The sequence below is a fragment of the Dipodomys ordii genome, unplaced genomic scaffold (genome assembly GCF_000151885.1).
Source record: "Dipodomys ordii isolate 6190 unplaced genomic scaffold, Dord_2.0 Scaffold2, whole genome shotgun sequence".
Taxonomy (NCBI): Eukaryota; Metazoa; Chordata; class Mammalia; order Rodentia; family Heteromyidae; genus Dipodomys; species Dipodomys ordii.
Window position 1 is genome coordinate 20,750,730 of NW_012267218.1, and position 16,966 is coordinate 20,767,695.

The 16,966-nt window shown below is 42.3% G+C and overlaps 2 protein-coding genes across 2 annotated transcripts in view; one reads left to right on the forward strand and one right to left on the reverse strand.

Moving 5' to 3' along the window:
- On the reverse strand, positions 1 to 5,130 carry Ahsa1 (AHA1, activator of heat shock 90kDa protein ATPase homolog 1 (yeast)). Its single transcript, XM_013013448.1, has 5 exons — positions 4,907 to 5,130; positions 3,455 to 3,645; positions 1,865 to 1,947; positions 1,377 to 1,494; positions 1 to 146 (listed from the first exon to the last, which is right to left on the reverse strand). The coding sequence occupies exons 1-5, from the start codon at positions 4,984 to 4,986 to the stop codon at positions 1 to 3; spliced, it is 618 nt and encodes a 205-aa protein (XP_012868902.1). The 5' UTR covers positions 4,987 to 5,130.
- Positions 5,131 to 5,600: 470 nt separating this feature from the next.
- The window catches only part of Vipas39 (VPS33B interacting protein, apical-basolateral polarity regulator, spe-39 homolog), a 37,885-nt gene continuing 26,519 nt past the window's right edge, over positions 5,601 to 16,966 (forward strand). The window contains exons 1-6 of the mRNA XM_013013462.1: positions 5,601 to 5,685; positions 10,221 to 10,313; positions 11,593 to 11,695; positions 13,950 to 14,096; positions 15,075 to 15,113; positions 16,271 to 16,335. Of these exons, the coding sequence (XP_012868916.1) occupies positions 10,221 to 10,313; positions 11,593 to 11,695; positions 13,950 to 14,096; positions 15,075 to 15,113; positions 16,271 to 16,335 (447 nt within the window). The 5' untranslated portion in view covers positions 5,601 to 5,685. The remainder of the gene's footprint in view (positions 5,686 to 10,220; positions 10,314 to 11,592; positions 11,696 to 13,949; positions 14,097 to 15,074; positions 15,114 to 16,270; positions 16,336 to 16,966) is intronic.

Here is a 16,966-nt window from a genome sequence, read left to right on the forward strand (position 1 = left end):
CTACTTCCCTTTGCAGACAGCCACCCCTTCCTCCCTGTTACCTGGGAATAGCTTTACCTTGCGCTCCTCAGTTTTCGGAGCTGGCTGTCCCACTGGGTCTACTGACTCTCCATTCACTGTGGGCAAGATCATGCCCTGAGTGAACTCTGAAAAGACAAAAGCACCAGCTCTGGGAGTTACTTCTTACCATCAGTTACACGAAGCTTGGTAAAATTAAATTATCCTAACCCAAAATGAGAAATAACCAGAAAAATATCTATTTTTATATCCTTACCTTTGGTCTACAGTAGACAGCTACATTAGTATGCTATAGAACACAATATGTTCACTAAGTATTACAACTTGCCAAATGTTTGCAAAGTCCACTTTTGAAGCTAACCAGTAAGTGGAGCAGCATTTAAGTGACTTCAAAAGTGGGTACTTGGACTGGAAATGTGGCTTAGTGATAGAGTGCTTGCCTAGCATGCATGAAGCCCTGAGTTTGATTCCTTAGTACCACATTAACAGAAAAAGCTGAAGTGGTGCCATGGCTCAAATGATATAGTGTTAGTCTTGAACAAAAGAAGCTCAGTGTCCAGGCCCTAAGTTCAAGCTCCAGGACTGGCCAAAAAAAAAAGAGCGGGTACTCTACCAGGCAACTTGGATGCATGTTGAGTCCCTTTCTTGACTTTGCCTTACCCCTAGAAAACAGCTACAACCAGATACATATTCAAGTAGTCTTTAGTTTACTGCTAGCCAACAGTAGCATCAAATGTCACTTAAAAAATGTCAAATAAAAAAGTCAAATATAACAGATAAAAACATTACTAATAGTTAATCTAATGTACCTAAACTATCACATTATCAATCTTAAAAGCTAACTGAAGCCAGGCACTGGTGGCTAATGTCTGTAATCCTAACTATTCAGGAGGCAGAGATCTGAAGATCATAGTTCAAAGCCAAACTGGGCAGGAAAGTCCGCCAGAAGTAGAGCTGTGGCTCAAGTGGTAAAGTGCTAGCCTTGAGCACAAAAGCTCAGGGACAGTGCCCAGGCACTAAGCTCAAGCCCCAGGACTAGCAAAAAAGAAAAAAGAAAAAAAAAAAAAAAGAAAGGTTTAACTAAGTTGTTTTACATTGCTTCTTGGAGCTCCCAAGTCTTCCAAATCCATCAATGCATCTCATTTAGATTCCCAAAGTTACTAGTCAACCTATTAGCACCGTGGCTCTAAATCCTTCCTTTTCTTATAAGCTAGCTAGCTTAGAGTGACTTTGAGATGAAATAAGTCCCTTCCCACCAAATCTTCATCCATCTGCTAAAGAAACAGTCTAGCCCCTTAATCAGAATCTGATAGATAGCAGGCTGCCTCCTCCAGTTTATGTCATCACTCAAGGGATACCTGTTTTGAGGGTGCTGATGTAAATCCCCATTGCTTCTCTGAGAAGTTTCACCCCTTCTTCCTTCATTAAGGCCACGAGATTTGTGTCAGGCTCATCTTTGGCAAGGCTCACACTAATCTGAGTGAGAGATCAGAAGTAGGCGGTAAATAACTCAAGAGACACATCATGGAATGTGGTTCCAAGCAATCAGTTAACGGCTAATGCTTCCAAAAGCAATGTGTGGAGATGGTGTATTCATCCAATCCCATTACTGTTCCTTCTTAAGTCCTCTGTCAAGGCAAAGGTGGCTCATGCTTGAAGCTAAAGCAAAGAAACTGAGTACAATTTCTGGAAATTTTCAGTGGTACCCTATAGCTAGAAACTCATCTGTAGACTGGTGTCTACTGCCTGAACCAGTTCTGGGCTATTCATTTTGGAAAATGTCATTTTCCTCATCTCAGACAAAAAGCATAGGGAGGGCTCAGATGAAGAGTTAAGACTCACAAACCTCCACTTCATCCACGCTGTTTTCATCAGACAAATTAGGGATCTCCACATGTCCCTTGTATTGTACTCCTGACTTAGAGGTACCTGTCAAAAGCAATGAAATGCTGTTAGCTTCCTCTTTTGCAGGAAAAGATCTATGCCTGAAGGACCTACCAGAGCACTACACCACTTAGGCTTTTTTTTTGGCCCCCCTTATCCTGAACCAACATCTAGTCTGACAGAATGCTACAAGGCAGATGTAATCCAGTGCCCCCATCCTCTCTCTCCTCACTCTTTGCTGAAGAACAACTAACAGTCCTGGCAGTGGAACTGACAGCCATATAAACTGGGCACTAGTATGAATTCTACTTGAGTCAACAGCCAACACAGTCATAATACTTGCTCTGAGAATATGTACATATCCCCATGTGACTGGTATATTAGAGGACAATTTAATCAAGAGAATTTCACCCATGAGAAACATTAGTTGAACACAGAAAACTACACCTAGCTTAACCTAGCATAGGAATGAGCAAAACATCCCTCAAAGCACCTGCTAATCACCTTAGTTAAGCACATGTTATATGCCACAACCACACATCATTGGGGATGGGCTGTTTCTTCTGACTCAGATGTCTCTCCTTATACAATTAAGCTGCAATCCTATTGTTTACTATCACAAAAAAATTTCAGACCTCTTATCAAGGCAAGACACCATTATCTAATAGTGTTTGTGTGTTTCTAGCCATTTAACATGAAATGTGTTTCTGATGGGGTAAATTTTTGTGGTGTTGTATCCCCAATGCCATTTTCCCTACAAACTTTGTTTTCACTGAATATTTTTTTGCATAGTTTGGCAATTTTTAGTAACATATTTGTTGAACTATATGTGAACTCCCAAATGAAATCAACATTTGCCTTCACCTCTCTAGACTTCATTTTCTCAAAGACTGGGCAAGCTATAAAGATATAAAATTCCTTCTAGACTACAATGTTTAGGTATACTTGAAAAATCATGAAGAGATGTATCTCTAGGTTCACCTTAGTATCATTTTCTTATTGATATTACATAGTACTAAATGCTTACTAAAGCACAAATTTATTCATGTTTTACCCCAGATACAGATGGTAGCTATTTTATACTCCCAGAGCTTTCTTTCTTTTTAACTTCAGCCCTTAAACTGTCAGGACCACCAAGTGAGGGGGATATGTATGGTCCCAATTATTTCCTAACGTGGTCACAGATGGGTCATTACATCAAAGAATATATAGGACAGTCCCAATTTATAGCCACACCAGAATCACTAGCACAGTGGTCTGATCTTTAAGATTCACACTGAACAGTTAGAAAATGTAAACTATGGAAATATCATCTTATATACCCTGACAGACAAGGGCCAAAAGATACAGTGCCCAGTCAGTTCGTTGGTGGTGACTTATAAGACTGAGTGCCCCATGGTGACAGGGAAATTTTAACATCTCATGCTGCTTTCTTCCCATTCTCCCTTCAACAGTTCATTACTACTCAAAAACTTCTTTTCTCCAGCTCCTTAACAGGTCAGCAGAAATGCAGTTAGCCTCTTCCTTCTCTGACCGACCAGCAAATACATACCTGTCCAATTCAGTTTGACGTTCCATTCATAAAAGAAGATAAGTTTGCCTTTTCGATTGTTAATAGATGCTTCTCCATCAAGTTTATTCACTTCGGTCACCTCACACTTGCCCTCCTCATTCTGTACCCGAACAGCCAGAAACAGGGTCTTCAGCTTTTCTGTGGACCAGTTAGAAGCATCCCTCTCTGTCCTGAAAAAACAGAAGTAAACCTATGGATCAGCAGTCAAACAAAGGATATACACGGCTGCCTTTAAGAAGGCAAAGTTAAAGGAGGCTGGACAGACAGGTGAAAAAGAACACAAAACTCGTAGTTCCACTCCAGGATGTCCACAAACACATCACTGTTAGGAAGGAGAGACACTGCATTACTGCCAACAAAGGCAAATGCTGTAACAGTACAACTTAACGAGAAAAGTTATGCGGTACATTATGACATTTTATGTTTTAAAAGGGCACCCCCATTTGGCCAAGAGTGCAACTGCACACACTGCAGAGAGGAGCACAGATGAGCACAGAGTACGGCATTTGGCTAAAAGGACCAGGCAGGTCCTCATTCATTAGCAACATTGCTCTCAGCCTGTTAAGATTCAGACAGCTTTAAAGGACGCAACACATTCTATGTCCTCTGGTTGACCAAAAAACAAGTCTAGACTTCAAAACTAACCATAACAAAAAATACTGCCAAGCACAGTGAAGAGGAGGGTGAAAAAAGATTACTCTGCTTTTCCAATCAACTATTAAGTAACAGTCAACAACAACAAAAAGAGCTGCAACCAAATTGCATTACGAACGAAAGTTCAGTAGAGTTTAAAGTAAACGCTGTTTATCGAAGATTTCATGGAGGAGGGAGAGCTTTTAAGGGCAGTATAACTCAGTATAACTATAAAATACAAAACCACGATCGCCGGGCTACCCGGAGTCCAAACACAAACCAACTTCATAGTTCCGGATGTGAGGCTGCAGGGTCTTCAGCAGCCTGGCGCTTGGCCGAACGTAGTCCAAACCTTCTCCTGGAGCACCTGTGCCTTACAGTTGACTTTTCACTTTGACTGTAAGCCACAAAGCAGAGATTATGGCTCCTGGGGCCGGAGATTTCCCCAGCAGGCTCCCGACACAATCAAAAGGCCTTTGGGTCTCGCTGACTGCGGCCACGTGTAGGAAGCATCTTCCTGCTCCAGGCTGGATGCAGCAATTGGGGACGTTCTGTTCTCTGTCTGAAATTGCTCTTTGGGACGAAGCTTCGCCCGCGGACCCCTCTCGTCCCCGACACTGAGACTAGGCTAGGGGTGCTGAAGAGAACCCCTTCCCCTGCCACACGAGGAACCCACCCATCCCCTGATCTCAGGCCAGGCCTGCCTGGGCCCCAGCTCTGTCCGCGCCAAGGTCCCAGGAACCCCCAAACCCAAGCCTGGTGCCGGTGCTCCTGCGGCCTTGCCTTGCTGGCCCTCACCAGTGCCAGTTGTTGACGTTAGTGGCGTCCGCCCGCTCCTCCACGATCCAGCGTGGGTCGCCCTCACCCCACTTGGCCATCGGCTCTCCTAGCGCGCCGCCACCAGCTCCCAAGCAGCCGCAGTCACAGCCTCAGGACCGCTCGGTCCCAGCCGCCCGGCAGCGCCTGGAAACTACTAGAAGCGGCCGCAGCACCTCCTGGCTTGCTTTTCCCTCCACCCCCACCCCTCCCCGCCTCAACTTCCGGCTCCTCCCACTCCTACCGGCTACTTCCGTTCCAGCTTGCCTAACTGTAGGTTCCGCCTGTTCTGAAGTCCTCACAAACGCCCTCAGATTATCGCCAAAGGGGCCCCAAACCCAGCCCTTCACACTACCATTCCTCACCTGTAGGGACACAAAGGACGTGGTCCCTTTGTTTCCTTGGTCTCTAAATCGGTCTTGCTGAGCCTTCTGGGAATTGTAGTCCTGTTAAAGGACCCTCTGTCTAAGCGCGGAAGGTCGCGTTGAAAGTAAAGGAAATGATCTAGCACGTGCGCTAAGGTTTCTGGGGGATGTAGTCAAGAAGTCTCGCGGGTCTATCGCGACAGTTCCCGACGGCCGGGGGAAAAGAACTACAAGTCCCATGATGCTCTCCGGGAGCTCTCTTTACTCTGACTCCCTCCTCCGCCCCCGTGAGTGTCCTCTTCCTCTTTTTCCTTATGCAGCGTAGACTGATTAGAAAGGCTGGTCTGGCGGCGGAGACTGGCGCTGTCCTGAGAGGGAGGGCTCGGTGTGGAAGAGGTGAGGGTGTCCCGGGCTCTTGGGCCGCGAGTCTGTCTGAGTCATCCCTCTCCTCATCCCAATCCTCTTCCTCCTCTTCTCTGGGACATCCCTGCGTCTCTGTTCCGGCCTGACTCTCTATTCAGGGCCAGTCTTGCGAGCCAGGCTACGCCCCAAGATTTACTTCAGAACTTGACATTTGGTTCTGAACCAACAAAACCCAGGGATCCGCCGGGCTCTGGTGAGTGCGGTAGATCCGTGGCTTCCTGAACGTTCGCCCGCGGTTACCCGGTTTTAATCCACATTCTCTGGCTTCAGTTCACAAACCTTATTTTGAAACTGAGTCTGTTTTCGATATCTGGTTTCTAGAGGATCCTGAAGGAGGGAGGGGTGGTGTGTGTGTGTATGTGGGTGTGTGTGTGTGAGGGTGGGGGGGGAGGGTGTGTGGGAGGGTGTGTGTGTAGGGGTGGGTGGGTGTGTTTTGGGAGTGTGTGTGTGTGTGAGGGGGGGGGGGAGGGTGTGTGTGTGTGTGTGTGTGAGGGTGTGTTTTGGGAGTGTGTGTGTGTGTGTGTTTTGTTGTGTTTTCCTGATCCTCCTAGTTCTGTGTCTTGTTCCTCTTGCATCTGTCACCTTTTCCTGGGGCTCTCAGAATACAGGTCAGACGTCTGAAGTATTTAACATCATGTGAAGCACATTTCTTAAGCACTATTAAAATTGTACTTAAGGTTCTGTAACGTTTGGAGCTATTAAAACATTATCACTTTCCTGGCCAAGTAAATCTAGCTTCTCATGTGACACTCTTAAGTACAAATTGGTGTTAAACTGCCATTGTGTGGTTGAAGAAAAGATTCCAGAAATTCTCCAGTGCAATATTGCATTTATCTGTGTATATTTATCGTAGGTGTGCCTTAGCTCTTCCAGGAATGAAAAGTAGATAGACTATGCAAGACAGTGAAAATAGTCTAGGAAGCAGAAAATCTTGATTATAATTTGGAATAGATGTGGTAAACAAAGCTGCTTTGATATTTAATCCTTTTCATACCTCCTTTAAACATGGAAAAGATAACAATTCTACCCCACAGGATTATTCCGAGAATTAAATGCACAACAAAGTGCTTTTTGAAATAATGAAGTTGTACTTGTTCCAGAGACATTTATTTTTATTTATTTTTTGTCAGATATGGGGCTTGAACTCTGGGCCTGGGCGCTGTCCCTGCGGCAAGCGCTCTACTGCTTGAGCCACAGCGCCACTTCTGGTTTTCTAGTGGTTTATTGGAGATAAGAGTCTCACGGATGTTCCTTCCCCGGGTGGGCTTTGAACTGTGATCCTCAGATCTCAGCCTCCTGAGTAGCTAGGATTACAGGCGTGAGCCACCGGCGCCCAGCTCCAGAGACATTTATATGTTGATTTTTTTTTTTTTTGACCAGTCCTGGAGCTTTAACTCAGGGCCTGGGCACTGTCCTTGATCTTCTTTTGCTCAAGGCTAGCACTTGAGCCATAATGCCGCTTCCGGCTTTTTCTGTTTATGTGGTACTGAGGAACTGAACCCAGAGCTTCAGGCATGCTAGGCAAGTACTCTACCGCTAGACAAGCCACATTCCCAGCCTTCTTGCAGAATTAAAAAAAAAAATTAGGAAGCTTTTTCCAACACACCATGATTAGTTAGTAAAAGTTAATTATAGGCATTCACTTTCTGTCAGGCACTAAGCACTGTACAGTTTATCCTTATAAAAATCTTTAATGTCCCTATTAGAGAGATGATGGTGAAAAGATGTTGCTAAGTAAACCAATACTAAAAGGAGCTAGTATGTAGTATTTGCTTTCTGTTGGGCATTTTAGGTTTTCTGAGTATTTTTTCTTCACTGTAATCCTATATATCCTATAATCTAGGATACCACTTTCTCTGCAAGGTTTAAAAGACACCTATTTTGTTTGGAATTAGAAAAGCCAAGATTTGAAGTCAAGGCTGCTTAGCTACAATGACTGTACTTGTACCACCACATGCAATGATTTTTTTTTAATGTCTATTAAGCTTTTCTATGTCTATTTTAATGTCTATTAAGCTTTTCTGAATCCTGAAATTAAAAGTAGAATGGAATCTTTTCAGTCATTGCTGGGTTCAGTAGGAATTAGTGATGGCTGCTTGGGAAGAGACCAATTAGCAGAAAGTTCCCACCATATATCATTGCCTTCCGTTATCCTTCAGCTGAAAATGGGAAGGCAGAATTGTTAAGTCCTTCAAAAGCCTCAATAGAGCTCCCATGATGAGTATTTCTAAAGCTTTTATTTAGAAAGGTGCTGTTGGAATATAAGGAAAAGCCAACTAATTATTTAGAATTTGTCATTGTACCCTTTGAGGTTACTTTTGGTGTTATGAAAAATTGAGTATTTATTCTTGGCCTAGCAGGAGTGAGGAACTTTTTGTGTACTATGAGCCACTTAGAAATTGTAACATTATTTGTGGGTCATACAAAATTATTAATATAGGGGCTGGGAATGTGGCTTAGTGGTAGAGTGCTTTCCTACCATGCATGAAGCCCTGGGTTCAGTTCCTCAGTACCTTATACACAGAAAAAGCTGGAAGTGATCCTGTGGCTCAAGTAGTAGAGGGCTAACCATGAGCAAAAGAAGCTCAGGGACAGTACCTAAGCCCTGAGTTCAAGCCATGGGACTGGCAAAAACAAACAAACAAAAAACCAGTATAAGCAGACAGGCTTAGCTAAGAAGCATCAAAAAGGGTATGTGTCTGTCTTGTCATGTGCCAAATGATTTTGTGGGCATATATAGTGTTCTCTACCCCTGGAACTAATAGTTTTCACTCAAATCCCAGTTGACATTGATAATTTAGTTTGTAATGCTAAAAGAAAAAAATTTTTTTCAAGGTGAAATCAAATTTTAGAGAACGTTATAGAAGAGACTAATGATCTTTTGACTATGCATTTTCTTCCCATGATCATGCTCTCATTTTTTTTTCTTTGCAGTGGGGTCCACTATCAGATTTGAACTCAGGACCTCACACTTTCTCAGTGGGCACTATCAGTTGAGCCACACATCCAGCCCAACATTTTGGTGATTATTTTTAGAGATGGAGTTTTGAAAGCTTTTTTTGCCCAGATTGGCTTTGAGTTGCCATCCTCCAAGTCTAAGCCTCTTGACTGGCTAGGATTATGGATTTTTGCCACTGGTACCTGGTTCTTTTCCCAAATTTTGACCAAGTTGTTGATAAAATAATTACAACTTGAAAATACAGGCAAAATATTCTGTTTCATTGCTTTTCTTTCATTCTTTTTTTTTGGGGGGGGGTCGGGTCGTGGGGCCTGAACTCAGGGCCTGGGCGCTGTCCCTCAGCTCTTCAGCTCAAGGCTAGCACTCTACCACTTGAGCCACAGCGCCACTTCCGGCTTTTTTCTTTTTGCTTATGTGGTGCTGAGGAATTGAACCCAGGGCCTTGGGCATGCAAGGCAAGTGTTCTACCACTGAGCCACCTTCCCAGCCCTCTTTCTTTTAGGCATTTTAAAAGTCAGGTACCAGTGGCTCATGCTTGTAATCCTAAGCTACTAAGGAGGCTGAGATCTGAGAATCGCAGTTGGAAACCATCCCAGGCAGACAAATCTAAAAAGTAGTATTTTTAATTAACTAACCCCACCCCCCAAATAAAGGCCAGAAATGGAAATGTTGCTCAAGTGGCAGAGCCTTGCATGATACTCAGGACCTGGGTTCAAGCCCCAATAATGGCATACAAAAAAAAAAACAACAAAAAGCAAATATGAGAATGAGATCCTTATCAGTTTTATTCACTATAGTATTCCCAGAGCCTAGAACAGTTCCTTAGAGATGCTGAATACATGAATGTCATTCCTCAGTGTTTTTTGTGTGTGCTCTGACCAGTCCTTGTGTTTTTATCCAGCTTTGTATTTACAAAGTCTTCTAGTGTTTCCCAACATACACTGATAACGTTACACATCCATGTTCTGGATACTCTGGCTCTGTTCTAGGTCCTTCAGGAGAAGGACTGTATCATGTATTTTGTTGTTGTTGTTTTAATTTTTGCTGTTCCTCCTGAGGCTTGAATTCTGGGCCTGGTGCTGTCCCTGATTTTTTTATGCTCCAGGCTAGTGTTCTACTTAAGGCACAGTTCCACTTCTGGCTTTTTGTAGTTAATTGGAGATAAGAGTCTCATGGATTTTCCTGCCAGGCTGGCTTCAAGCAGTGACCCTCACATCTCACCTCCTGAGTAGCTAGGATTATAATCGTGAGTACCGGTGCCTGGTGATACACTTTTGATATCCCTTAAACACCTCAAAGAGAATCTTGAACAAAATAGAAGTTCTAGTAATTAATGCCTATTTCTGTGTAACTAGAGGGTGAAATATATGACCTCACCAGTTGAAAACCTATGGATCTTCTTTTATATGGCATGTTCAGTATTTGCCTTATTAGATTCTTTTCTATATACCTAATTTCTGGGATCAGTTAGTGGTAAAGAATCTAAAGCTTTTGGAGCTCTTTAGGGAGAGACCTAGAAAGGGATATGTATCTATCTCTCTCACCACAGATGAATCGGACAAAAGGTGATGAGGAGGAATACTGGAACAGCTCTAAGTTCAAGGCTTTCACTTTCGATGATGAAGATGATGAACTGTCACAGGTAGGCTTCTATAGACAACTGCTGAAGGTCTTATCCTCTAGGAAACCACTCTAAAATTACTTCTTTTATACTCTCAGGTATCCTGGCTTTATTTTTTTAATTGTGAAAATACTGTACAGAGGGGTTACAATTACTTGGGCAAGATAATGAGTACATTTCTTATCAAGCATTGTAGCTCCTCCTTTGTTTCCCCTTCCCTTTCCATCCTCCCCCCCTCCCCCGTATCCTGGCTTTTGAACATGTCTTTATTAAGCTAAGAAATGTGTGAGTCAGGTCTTCACAAAAACCTTTGTCCTTCCTTCCTTCCTTCCTTCCTTCCTTCCTTCCTTCCTTCCTTCCTTCCTCTTTCTTTCTTCCTTTCTTCCTTCCTTTCTTTTGTTAGTCCCTGGGGCTTAAACTCTGAGCCTGGTCACTGTCCATGAGCTCTTCAGCTCAAGGCAAGTGCTCTACCACTTGAGCCACAGTGCTACTTCCAGTTTTCTGGTGGTTTATTGGAGGTAAGAGTTTCATGGACTTTCCTGCCCTGGCTGGCTTTGAACCATGATCCTCAGATCTCAGCCTCCTGAGTAGCTAGTATTATAGGCGTGAGCCACCGGCGCCCGGCTGTTGTCTTAATTCTTGCGATGAGATCTTGTTATGTTGTCCAAACTGGTCTTAAATTCATGGGTCTAAGCAATCCTTCTGCCTGGGTCTCCTTGAGCAAATGCCACTATGCCCAGCTAATTTATTTTTGGAAGATGACTTAGACTGGAAGATTTATTTTTTATTTTTTTATTTTTTATTTTTGCCAGTCCTGTGGCTTGAACTCAGGGCTTGGGCACTGTCCCTGAGTTTCTTTTTGCTCAAGGCTAACACTACCACTTGAGCCACAGTGCACTTCCTGCTTTTTCTGTTTATATGGCACCAAGGAATTGAACCCAGGGCTTAATGCATGCTATACAAGCACACTACCATTAAGCCTCATTCCCAGCCCAAAGAGTTATTTTTATTCATGTTTATTTTACAAAAGAGGAAATGGTCACTTTTGGATAGATGAATAAATTTATTAAAATATTTGCACAGCAAGTCTTTGTCAGGAATATGATTAGAACTCAAAAGTGGTTTGGATTCATCTTAACTCTTTTGCCTATGCAATGATTGGCTAGAATGCAGATTCTTTGCAAAAAGCTAGGCTTTTGATGAGTAAAGTTATTGATTATTTTCAAGTTCCAGTTGCTCAGCATTCGTTTTCAAAGAAAAAGATAGAAAGGAATGATTGTCTCTGTCTGTCTGCCTGCAGTTAAAGGAATCCAAGCGAGCAGTGAATAGCCTTCGAGACATTGTGGATGATGATGATGACGATGACCTGGAACGAGTCAGCTGGAGTGGGGAGCCTGTGGGAAGTAAGTAGAGAGGTGGTAGAGATTATTTATAGTCAAGGTTCTCATCATAAACGCACTGGTCCACAAATGCACAAAGTCCTGGTTTCCTCCAAAGAAAAAGAAAAAGAGATTAGACTCTTACCAGATAAGCACACATCTGAAAGGTGAACCTCAAGAGATATTTGGGTGCTGAAGTTGACTCTAATATATAGTCATATTTGAGAACTCTGAGGTATTCGTAAGTACTTGGCAGAACTTCTTAGCCACCAAGTCTTACTGCCTAAGCCATTATATAATAACACTTCATACCTTTGCAGTTTCATTTTACACACATTCAGACATGCATGCACACATTTACAATTTTTTGGTGGTGCTTGGGTTTGAATTCAGGGTTCTACACTTGAGCTATCCTCTTTGGTTCTTTTTTGCATTAGTTAGTTTTTGGATAAAGTCTCATGATTTTGGCTGTGATTCTCTTATCTCCTACCTATGGACTACTGTATAATTAGGATCACAAATGTGTACTACCACCTTTGTCTGTCTTTTTGCCTTCTGATCTCTGCTTCCTAAGTAAGATGAGATTACAGACATGAGCCATCATACCAGGAAAAATATGTTTGTTTGGTTGGTTGGTTAGAGCTGGTACTAGGACTTGAACTGAGGGCCTAGAAGCTGTCCCTTAGCTTTTTTGCTCAAGACTGGTGCCTTCCCACTTGAGCCACAGCTCGACTTCCAATATTTTGGTGGTTCATTGGAGATAAGAGTCTCATGGACTTTCCTTCCCTAGTTTCTTGACTAGCTAAGGTTATAGACATGAGCCACTGATGCCCAGCTAAGAAATGTTTTAAGTTAAAATGAATAAATAGGAGATACTATATAACATGATTAAAAATCAAAAGTATTAAAGGTGTACATTGACAAATTTTCCTTGATACTATTACAATCATCTCAATTCTCAGTGCCTGCCCTCTCCTGCCCTTCCCCTGCAAAAGCCTTTACTGCTGCTCCCTTATTATATAACTGTCTGGTTGGTTTACATTTAGAGATGCTCATAGGCATACCTATTTTTACCCCAGTGTTTGTACAAGCAGTAACATACTGTGTACTTAGCTATTTTTATGTGATAATGGGGCTTGGAGAACTTTCCATATCATATAAAAAGCTTGTTTTCTCTTTTTTTGGTCCGTCATGGAGCTTGAACTCTGGGTCTGGCACTCTCCCTGAGCTCTTCAGCCCAAGGCAAGTGCTCTGCTACCACTTGAGCCACAAGCCACTTCCAGTTTTCTAGTGGTTTATTGGAGATAAGAGTCTCACAGCCTTTACTGCCCGGGCTGGCTTTGAACTGTGATCCTTAGATTTCAGCTATGATTACCAACCACTGTGAGCCATCAGTGCACAGCTATAAAGCTTTCTTATTCTTGTTTTGTTTTGTCTTTTTAAGCAGTAGCATGGTATTTCATTGTATGGATTACCATAATTTATTTAACTAGTCTACTATGGTGAATTTTAGATTGTGTCTAACCTTTTGATATTTTTGTTCTTATCAGTAACCTTGTATTCTGACACACAAATAAGTGAAAGATCATTTCTTGGGGTTGAATGACAGGCATTGGCTATTTGTCATATTGGATAATTATTGCCAAATTGCCCACCATAGGGCTTATGCCAGTTTGTACTCCCCATCAGTAATGTAGAAGGGTTCCTGTTTCCCACAGGCTTTCTACTACTGGGTATGATCAAGTTTTGAGATCTTTGCTCATCTTAATGGGGATCAACAGTACTGTCAACATATGAAACTATTGTTAAGAACATCTAGTCAGGTGCTGGTGGCTCACGCCTATAATCCTAACTACTCAGGAGGCTGAAATCTAAGGATCACAGTTCAAAGCCAGCTAACGGAGGAAAGTTCATAAGACTAACCTCCAACTAACCACCAAAAAGATGGACAGTGGATTTCTAGGCTTGAGCAAATCTTGTACTCAAGGACAATTCCTAGGCCCTGAATTTAAGCCCCAGGACTGGCACAAAAATAAATAAATCAATGAACAATCATCTTTTTATATTTAAAAACTATATTTCCTTTTTATGATGCATTTGTTCATGCCCTTTGTCCATTTGTCTGTTGATTAATCTATTTGACTCTGACCTTTTCCCTTGCTCCATGATAATCAAGGGACTAGGGCCTCTGTTGAAAAGCTTTGAGTTCATTGAATATTGGATGTCAAAGATGTCTATTGGATGAAACTTACTGATTTAGTTCTTAATGGTCTTGCAGGTATTTCGTGGTCCATCAAAGAGACTGCTGGTAATAGTGGGTCAACACACGATGGACGTGAACAGATAAAGGGCCGAAACAGCTTCTCCTCCTATGCACAACTACCCAAACCGGCTTCTACTTACTCCCTGAGTAACTTCTTTAGAGGTAAAGAATGATGGTTAAGGAACAGCAAAGTCTTTTTTTTGTTCTGAAAAATGCTCAGGCTGTACTTTTCATTTACTTAGGAGGAAAATGATTATTGAAAGACAGTAATCTATCATTGGAGTTGGTGGCTAAGTATTAGAAAGGGGAAAAGTGAGAGAAATTCACAAGCTTTAGAATGGATTTCTAGGACATGATGAATAAAGTTGGCATTATCCCTGTGATAGATACTGAACAAGTTTGCCTAGATCAAAATTCCTCCTTACCTCTTAGGCAGTGTGTCTAAGAACTCCTGTGTATTGCTGGTGGGAATGCAAAATGGTGTGGTCACTAAGGCAATTTTCTCAAATATTAAACATAAACCTACCATAAGACCCAGCAGTTTCATTTTTACATAACAGAAAGAACCGGGAGCAAGGACTTCAACAGATATTTCTTTTTTTTTTTTTTGGTCCGGTCATGGGGCCTGAACTCTGGGCCTGGGCACTGTCCCTCAGCATTTCAGCTCAAGGCTAGCGCTCTACCACTTGAGCCACAGCGCCACTTCCGGCTTTTTTCTTTTTGCTTATGTGGTGCTGAGGAATCGAATCCAGGGCCTCAGGCATGCAAGGCAAGCACTCTACCACTGAGCCACCTTCCCAGCCCCTTCAACAGATATTTGTATACTGTTTATAGCAGCATTGTTCACAATAGCCAAAGATGGGAGTGGCCCATTTTGTCCACTCAGGGATAAAATTTGGGAATATATATGCAGTAGAATATTATTTAGTTATGAAAAGGTATAAAACTCTGATACGTGCTTTGATATGGAACCTTGAAGACATACTAAATCAAGTAAGGACACCGAGGACAAATGTTTTGTGACATGTTTATATGAGATAACTAGTATAGGCAGAGACAATGAGGACACTGTGTCCTTAACCCAGTCTGATGGCTTTGACTTGAGCTCTCTTGACCTCTTCTCTCATTACTTATCCTTAGGTAGAACTAGACCTGGAAGTTTCCAGTCTCTTTCTGATGGTAAGTATTGTTTCCTTTCTCTTGATTGTTGTGGGAGTTGTGGTACAGTCTGGGGAGTTTGGAGACATGTTATTAGATGACTAAATGAATTTTCTTCTAAATAACATTATTAGAGGAAAAAAATTTTTTTTGCAGTACTGGTATTGAACTCAGGGTCTTGAGCTTGCTAGAGGCAGGCTCTCTTCTACTTAAGCCATGATTCCAGCCCATTTATGCATAGTATTTTCAAGATAGAGTCTTACTTTATGGCTGGGCTAGCCTGGGCTGTGAATCCTACTATTGGTGCTTTCCTGCATATGCTGCGGTGTCCAGACATTATGCTTCCCCCATAGCTGAGATACAGGCATACTCCATATGCCCTGCCATTGGTTATGATGTGACCTTGCAGACTTTTGTGCACTGGCTGGCCTGAACTACTATGCCCATCTCTAAAGAAATTTTTTGATGGTGAAGTAGAAATCACAGCTGGCACCAGTGGCTCACGCTTATAATCCTAGCTACTCAGGAGGCTGAGATCTGAGGATTATGGTTCAAAGCCAGCCTGGGCAGGAAAGTCTATGAGACTCTTATCTCCAATAAAACTACTTAGAAAAAGCTAGAAGCTGTGCTGTAGCTCAAGTGGTAGAGTACTAGCCTTGAGCAAAAGAAGCTCAGAAATAGCCCAAGCCCTGAGTTCAAGCTTTAGGATTAACAATAACAACAAAAGTAGAAGTCAGGCTACAGGAGCAAGAATTGACTTAGGGAAGAACTGTGATCTGCTTCTGTCCAGAAAGATACCTTGGGAGGGTAAAAAAAAAAAAAAAAAAGGCTGAAAAAAGACATGTGTATTGAGTTCTGATGACTCATGCCTGTCATTTTAGCTACTTGGGAGGCTGAGATTTTGAGGATTGTGGTTTGAAGCCAGTCTAGCAGGAACATCTGTAAGACTTTTATCTTCAATTAACCACCAAAGAGTCCTAAGTGGAGCCATGGCTCAAGTGTTAGAGTGCTAACCTTGAGCAAAAAAACTCAAGGACAGCATCCAGGTCCTGAGTTCAAGCCCTGGGACCAGCACAAGCAACAACAACAACAAGAAGTGAGAAAGAGGCAATAGAGGAAAATTACAGAAACGGTACTTATGATGTCTTTCTGAGCCAGTTGCCTCATTTTTTTTTCAGCTTTGTCAGATACACCTGCCAAAAGTTATGCTCCAGAGCTGGGGAGGCCCAAGGGGGAATATAGGGTGAGTTATATCTTAATACTGGGATAATGCTTTACACAGTAGAAAGAACTTTGGCATATATTGCCTTAATTTCTGCAACTCTTCAAGCATTCTTAGAGTCACGGATCATTTAACTCCAGGGACATATGAGAAATGCATTGCTTAAGTGATTTTATCATTGCACAACCATCATGGGTATACTTAACTAGATAGTCAAGCCTTTTACACATCTAGGCCATATGATATAGCTTTATTGTCTCAGGGCTATAAATCTGTACAGCATGTTACTGTACCCAATACTATAGGTAACTATATCATAATGTCAGTATTTGTATAGTTAAACATAGAAAAGGCACAGTAAAAGTATTAGGCAGGCCTGAAATGATGCTGCATGCCTGCAATCCAAGTAATAGGGAGGCAGAGGAAGGAAGATCATGTATTCCAGGCTCTCCGAACTAGATAGGAAGACCCTGTCTTAAAAAAATAAAATAAGTTGGGATTGGGGGGGGAGGGGGGAGGCTGGGAAGGGATGTGAAGGGTAAACCAAAGGAGGAGGTTGCAATGCTTGGTAAGAAATGTACGCATTATCCTGCCCATGTAATTGTAACCCCTCTGTACAGTATGTTCACAAATAAAAAATAAATAAATTAAA